At 39.7% G+C, this 8134-nt stretch overlaps 1 protein-coding gene across 3 annotated transcripts in view; it reads right to left on the bottom strand.

The window, feature by feature from the left end:
• Positions 1-4992: 4992 nt before the first annotated feature.
• SINHCAF (SIN3-HDAC complex associated factor) overlaps positions 4993-8134 on the bottom strand; it is a 29535-nt gene continuing 26393 nt past the window's right edge. For all 3 annotated transcript variants that reach the window (NM_001076116.1, XM_059886598.1, XM_005206844.5), the window contains 1 exon segment: positions 4993-7079. In NM_001076116.1, the coding sequence (NP_001069584.1) occupies positions 6920-7079 (160 nt within the window). In that variant the 3' untranslated portion in view covers positions 4993-6919.

Raw genomic sequence — 8134 nt, 5'->3', positions numbered from 1 at the left:
TACTTTGAAAAGATCTGACTGTCACTACCTTAAACAAGTGATCATGTTAGCATCACCAGCACCTCTATTGAGGTGCTAAGAGATGAACCACACAGAATGAGCAATCTAAATCTACGAAGAAAACAATTAGAAAAAATTCAAGATTTAGGATATTATACACTGATTTGGATATGTGAAAAAGTTCAGTGTCATGAAGAAAAAAAAAAACAGAAAGGGCTATTCTTGATTAAATGAAAAGAGGAGAGACATAACCACATAAATAAACTTTGACTAGATTCTGGATGAGGGAAAAAGTTTTAAAAGACACACTAAGATGATTGGGGCAATTAGTCCATACAGATCTGTCATGTTAGGTATTACTGAGCCATTTGTCTCAGGTGTGATGGCACCTAAGGATGTAGAATTCCTAGGAGATGAATGCTTACGTATTCAGGGATGAAGTGTCAATTGTCATAACTTAATTTCAAATGATTCAGCAATGCAGATAAAGTACTTGTAAAATTTAAAAGTTTGTGGGTCAACTTTCTGGATATTTAAAAATTTTTCAAAGTCAAAATATTTTTTAAAATTCTTGAAATTCATCACGACCCATTAGCATAAATTCAACTCTTTTATGATCATGACTTATGAAAACACAAAGTTGTAACCAATGAGTCAATTAATAAATATTTGTTGTGCTCCTCTTCATATACTAATAACAACCATACTAGATTCTGGGAACTAGTGTGGTAAAAAATAAACATGGTTTCTGCTTTCATGGAACCCACTTAGCATACAATTCTCTGTGTGTGTGTGTGTGTGTGTGTTGGGAAGGGCAGGGTTCTGGAAGCCTTCCTCAGGTGGTGCCTAAGCTGAAACCTGATGGATAAGTAGGTTTTACCTAGCTATAGTACGGTGGGGAAGTGGCTCAGAGAGAACAAACAGTATGTGTAAATCAATGATGGTGTAGGTCAATATGGAGTGACAAAAATATTTTTTCCTATGGCTTCACCATGTCCCCCACCCTTTTTTACATCAATAATGCCCTACTCCCAACCCTTCAGACCCAGGGGTAGTTAACAGCAACCTTAGGTTTCTAGCGACAACGTTACCAGTCCTGAGAATTGCACCCTACTTTGGAGTTTCCCTATACCGTGCGCAGAGCTTTGTAAAGTCCCTTTATTAAACTTTCCTCAAATTATCCAATTTCAAAAGCCATGTGTTTCCCACTGGCACCCTGATGAGATAGACTTGGGAGATGCCTGCATGTTTTAGATGTTATTTGGAACCGTAGTAATGCAGATGGTCTGAGAAGAGGGCTGAAGGTGCACCCTGGGCCAGTGAACATCTGCAGTAGGAAACCTGTAAACAGCAGCCTTATCAGCCAAGAATGTTTCAAAAGAGAAACTACAATCGTATTATGTGCTGTTGAGAGGCTGGATGAGTAAAATGAGGGCCTTGGAATTCCCCATGAGACAACCATCCTTGGGGTGGTGGGGGCAAAATTAACTTCAGTGGACTGTAATGGTGGTTGAAGGCAAAGAACACACTTGTTAGCGTCAGAAAGAGACACAACTGTTCAGTTTCCTATTTTAACTTTTTAACTCTTCCAGGGACTTTCTAAAGAATCTTGAGATTTTTGTCTTAGAGGTGTAAGTATAAACATAAAACAGCCACTCTTCCTTGCAGTTACAAAAAAAACAATACCTGGACAATACTAAAGCTAATGTAAGCTACAGAAGTGTAGAGAATCAAAGCTCTAAAACAGAGTAAATTACTTCCCCCTCTTTCAGTCACTGAGACAAAAGACAAGCTTTGCCAAAGTCTTTTCAACCCACTCCAGCATTCTTGCCTGGGAAATCCCATGGACAGAGGAGTCTGGCGTGCTGCAGTCCATGGGGTTGCAAAGAGTCGGACACGACTGAGTGGCTAAACAACAACAAACAAACTGAGAGATTAAGCTCTTTTGCACTGAAGCCTGTAACTAAGCATGTCCAAGACCCCCCCTACTCGACATAAAATAACAAGCAGTTTCTAACCAGGGGCAAGATATTTGAAACCCGAAGCATTCTCATGATCACAATGAGTAACCAAACTCCATAGCTTGAGAAATTGTTAGAACCCTCAGATCCCTTTCTTTGAGAACATGAGCCTGTGAAATATCTAACTCTGATCCAGTTTGGCTTTCTCCTCCTTCCCAGTTCACTGAACATCACACAACAGTGATTGCCAGGGCAGCACAATGCTAAATCTGGGTGATTGGGAAACTGCTCTAGGGACGGCGCATCAAGAGGCTCCCTCGGGATCTTCCATTCTTCAGTACAGAGCAAGCAGTTAGTTCTGGCTCCTTTATTGAGATGATTCCGTGTTTTACTAAACCTCCTGGAGACTCTCTTCTCCATGAAAAGACAGTATATACTATGCATTTTCAACATCAAAATTATCAGAATTCGAGTAACTGATTTAGACAATGATCAGCCTCTTTGCAGGGGTGAAACTTGCCTCATCTGCAGCCTTCAGAAGAGACTCGAGTTAGAGCAGGGATAGGGGCCAGTCTGAAGAGCAGAGGCTTTGCAATCAGGAAAGCTGATTTTAAATTATATGGCCCCCTTGCACCCCTTCACTGACTACCTGTAAACACGTTTTTTGTTGTTTTTTTTTCACTTGTGAGGTTGTTTGAACAAAGTTTAAAAGTGCCAGGCCCACCACAGTGTGTTTCCTAATAGGAGGAGCTTCTTTTTTTCTTGCTACACCAAATGCTTGTATTATAGGACACTTTCAAGTGGTTCATTATGAAAGAGGTGCTGTGGCAGACCGAACCCTATGGTTCCCACACTCCACCACTTGTGCTGTGACCTAAATGCGGACCAGACGACTCTTGCCAGCTGACTGGCTCTGGAGACCTGCTGGCTTGGTGCAGTGAGTGCCATGTTGGGAGACCTCAACAGATCCTAATTTGGGGCAAGACTGAGGGCAGAAGGAAAGGGGGCAACAGAGGATGAGATAGTTGGATAGCATCACTGACTCAATGGACATGAGCTTGGGCAAACTCTGGAAGATAGTGAAGGACAGGGAAGCCAGGCATGCTGCAGTCCATGGGGTCACAAAGAGTCGGGCACAACTGAGCGACTGAACAACTGGTAAGGATCTAGGGGGCCCCACCATCCCACAGCCACAGGGAAAGAATTCTGTCAACAACCCAAGTGAGTTTGGAGTGATTTATACTCATCTGATGAGAATGCAACCAAGTTGACACCTGTTGCAGCCTTATGAGATCCTGAGCAAAGGACCCAGCCACACTGCACCTAGATGGAAACTGAAATCAATTTCTTGTAAGCCATTAAATTTGTGGTAATTAAACAGCAATAGATAATAATGTAGGTGCTATCATCTTTCACTACCTAACTTAGTAGCTTCACAGTAACTAGGTTAGGTGCTGGCAAAATCACCTGGACTATCCCAAAGCAAATTTAACTGTAGTATAAAAGGTTTGACTCACAGAATATACCTTGCCCAAGTAACAATCTGTTTTTAAAACTTTGATATATGGGAGTTCCCTGGTGGCCTAGTGGCTAATATTCTGGGCTTTCACTGCTATGGCCCTGGTTCAATCCCTAGGTCGGGGAACTGAAATCCTGCAAGCAGAGTGGTACAGAAAAAAAAACAAAAACCTTTGGTATTAATTATACCTCTTGGTTTCCTCATAAATCTATAAACAACTCTGTGAAATAAAGTAACGTTAAGTTTATATAAGTGTTAGTTACTCAGTCATGTCCATCTCTTTGCGACCCAATGGACCTGCCAGGCTCCTCGGTCCATAGTATTCTCCAGGCAAGAATACTGGAGTGGGTTACCATTCCCTTCATCTTCCTGACCCAGGGACTGAATCCAGGTCTCCTGCATTGCAGGCAGATTCTTTACCATCTGAACTACCAGGGAAGTCCTTAAGAGAAAGTTTGGAGACTCACAAAATCAAGTGACTCACATAGCTAATGTAGGACCAGAAATTAGAGAACAGGTCTGATCCCAATGCCAAAATCTGTCTCCAAACAATTTTTAGTCTCTCTAAAATCTCAATGGTGCTTCCCATATGTACATAGACAACAGTAATAAGAAACACTGCAGTCATTGAATCATTGGAGAACTTTTGTCCTTTATTATTAAAATCACCTCATTGTGCACATTAATTAAAATGTCTTTTATAGTCAGTCTCTGGCTTAATGATGGTTCAACTTAATTTTTTGACTTTATGATCGTGCAAGAGACATGCTTTCAGTAGAAATCAGGCTTGGAATTTTGATCTCTTTCTAGGCTAGCAATACACAGTAGGCTACTCTTGTGATGCACTGGCAGCAGGGAATAGCAAACCACAGCTCCCAATCAGCCACATGATCCTGAGGTAAACTACCAGTATGTTTAGCCATTCTGGCTTTCACTTTCAGTGCAACATTCAATAAATTACGTAAGACATTCAATATTTAATTAAAAATAGGCTTTGTGTTAGATCATTTTGCTAACTGTAAGCTAATGTAAATGTTCTGAGTATGTTTAAGGTAGGTTAGGCTAAGCTATAATGTATTAAACACATTTTTAAAATATTTCACTTAGCATGCAGGATCTTTCCTTGCAGCTGACTCTAGTTGCTTGTTGCACAAGGGCTCAGTGGCTCTGCAGCATGTGGGATCTTAGTTCCCAACTTGTGTGTTCCTCACTCCCTCCCCGACCTCTCCCCCTACTGCAAGGGGGATTCCTAACCATTGGACCACAGGAAGGGAAGTCACTTAAATGCATTTTTCACTTACAATGGTTTCAACTTGTGTTTATTGGGGTGTAATCCTAAGGTAAGTAGAGAAGATCTGTATTTTGAAGTCTATATTTCTTGGTAAAGAGGACTTTTTTCCTTTATGGCTTCTTACAATACTAAGTGCTTATACTGAGTAACACCTGTGAGGGCCAAAAGTATTAGTTATTCTTACTTAAGAACACCTTTCAAACAAAGCCACAAACAGCCTCTTTTATTTTCTAATAAGACTAAATTTATTCAATACCCTAGTAAAAGTTTTGATTATAAGTATCCAACAGTATAAAAAGTACAAAACAGATTTGTAGATTTCTAATATATTAATACAAAGTGCATGACTACATACAGTACATCCTACAGGCAAAGAGAGGTGGAAGGGGGAAAGAAGACTGTGGTTGAGGTCTAGTAATAAATAAATAAATACAGAAGTAGAGATGATCCATATTATAGTATATTCTACCACCAATACTGCAGCCAAAATGTACAAAACAAAATTTCAAAATAATTCAGGAGGAAGATGATAATGGCTGGGGTTCTTGTAATACACCTCAAAGTCTGCGGGAGCACTGAGCCAACTCACTGTGTAGTCTGTGCATATGGTGGCTTGTAGTTTTTCCCAAAGGAAGAAATAGAAAACTTTAAGTTTTGATTAAGAACTATAAAACTATAGGGTGCCCATAAAAAGTGGCTCACTCTCTTGTTATGTATACTATCCAATCTTTAAAATCCAGTTTTAAAAATAAGTACTGAGTCATGTTTTACCAGGGAGGCAAACAATGCTTCCTCGTTATGAAAACAGGTGATATATTTTTCCTGTACTTTTAGAAAAGAGGCAATAGATAGTACTTTGGTTTGGGTTCAAGTAAAAGGCTTTTAATGAAGGTTTCAGAATGGAAGAGCTCCACATTTAGGATGTATCATCTAACACCTCAATGTTCAGAAAGCCTGACCAATGTTCAGAAGCCAAACCAAAACCAACCCACTCAGCATTCACACACACCTCTTTTCTTTTAGTAGAATTTTACTTTAATATAGAATGAAAAAAAAACCCCAAAATCCCAAAACCCTAACAGGTTAAAACAAGTCAAACAACCATTCTACACAGATAAAACCTTCACAAAGGTCAACTGAAGTAATCCAGAGCTAAAACTGAATTGTGCAGATTTTCAGTGAAGTCACCAGTCACGTAACATAAACAAATTATTTACACGCTTGCAAGCCCTCTAAGAAACGTGCCCCAAGAAGCATTAACCTTTGTTTTTCTCGTGTGCCATCCAAAGACTTGCACATTGTTATTTTTCAGATAATATAACATTTTTAATAGAGAATGTTCTCTACCAAGTGGTAATGCTTTGGTACTATTCATGTAGGATTGCTTATCCTAAAGACTTGACATTTCCCCAAGAGGAACTTTGATTCTGCTTTAAGTTTTGACTCTGCTTTTTAAGTTTCATATAAATTAAAATCTGTATCAAATACCAATATGGAGGGAGGTGACACAGGATGCAACATATACAGTCAAGTTACCTCTGCATATTTAGAAATTACTCCTTCAAGATACTCGCACCAGAGAGCTGTCTGTCCTGCTTAATATTCAGTAGTACAGGTTTGAATCACCAGAACCTTGGCAAGACCTTAATATTTCAGTTATTAACCACCACCTCTAGGGGCAAGTCCATGTTTACTGAGTTATGACAAATTTATTATAATGAAGGAAAACAAGTGTAGCCAGCCATCTTAAAAAATGCCCCAACCACTACTTCTCAAAATAGAAAGACTAAAACTACATACGTTTATCATACAACAAATCCCATCTCTGTCCCCTGAAAATTCCCCTAATTTCATTCATTAGAAGGGGATTTTTAAAAAAGACTTAAAGAGCACTTTACAGCAGCATTCAGCTTTCCTATGAAATACTCAGCATCTTAAATATTATGTACACTTCTTTTTTATCTCTTAGTAAGCTTCACTGGCTTCAGAGTTTGTGGAACTGGAGGAAAAATAACCCATTCAAAACTATTCTACAAATCCATCTTTTGGCAGAATAGCAGGTATCCAAATTAAAAATAGGAGGGTCATTTTGTTGCTTTGTTTTCCAAAATTTAAATCGTTTTTGCTCCCCTTCTACATAAAGCTTAGTCACCACTCCTGAGTGGAGATAGGCAGAGGCTCTGGCCCCTGCTCCTCTGGCTTCTCAGCAGCTGCTTTCTTATTGCTGCAGCAAGGCTTGAATAGATGTGTGTCGATGAGGACTTCCCCAAAACGGCCTTTATAGATAATGCCACAGCATATTTTCTGTCTAAAAGAAAAAATGGAGAGAGAACAAAATATATCAATAAGGCAGAATAATAATACAGAAAAAAAAAGAACAATCCACCAATCATTATATTGGTTTAATGGTGGCTCAGATGGTTAAGAACCTGCCTGCACTGTGGGAGACTTGGGTTCAATTCATGAGTCAGGAAGATCCTCTGGAGAAGGAACTGGCAACCCATTCCAGTATTCTTGCCTGGAGAATCCCATGGACAGAGGAGCCTGGCGGGCTACAGTCCATGGGGTTGCAAAGAGTTGGACAGGAATGAGCAACTAACATACACACCAAACATTATAACTAGTAGAATATGATCAAAGAAAGGTTCTACTTCCACAATCATCACATTTCTAACGAATGGTCTCCTAGAGTGACCTCAATTTGCCAGGTAATGGGAATTACCCAAGTCCCTTAAATCCCACACTGAGTGAGTGAAGGTCACTCAGTCATGTCTGACTCTTTGTGATCCCATGGACTGTGTAGTCCATGGAATTCTCTAGGCCAGAATACTGGAGTGGGTAGCCTTTCCCTTCTCCAGGGGATCTTCCCAACCCAGGGATCAAACTCAGGTCTCCCACATTGCAGGCGGATTCTTCACCAGCTGAGCCACCAGGAAAGCCCAAATCCCACACTGAATCTTAGTAAATATTAAGGGGGAGAAGGTATTCCTCAGTTTCAGAGGCTGTTCCTAAAGTTATTAACTGTTTCCTCCAAAAGTCACCACATCTTAGAGAAAAATAGCCACAATGAACAGGCTGATACAGCTGGCGGTTTTAATATTGATCAGACAAAAAATATATACACATATTATCAAATACACATAAAGGCATACAGAAATGACAACCCAGCAAATCACTCATGGATCATACACTCCAAGGAAAAAAACAATTGTTTCCTATGAAATCCCCCTGTACGTTCTTCTCAATCCCGTTCCACTCAATCTCACTCTCTCCTTAAAATTTTAGGTTTATCACTCCCCTTTTTCTTTGTATACATGTTTGCATCTCTAAACATATTGCTTGTTATCTCATATATGTAACATA

Source organism: Bos taurus, chromosome 5 (assembly GCF_002263795.3).
Source record: "Bos taurus isolate L1 Dominette 01449 registration number 42190680 breed Hereford chromosome 5, ARS-UCD2.0, whole genome shotgun sequence".
In the NCBI taxonomy this organism is placed as follows: Eukaryota; Metazoa; Chordata; class Mammalia; order Artiodactyla; family Bovidae; genus Bos; species Bos taurus.
Note: the sequence above shows the minus strand (reverse complement) of the source record. Positions and strands in the feature narration are given on the sequence as shown.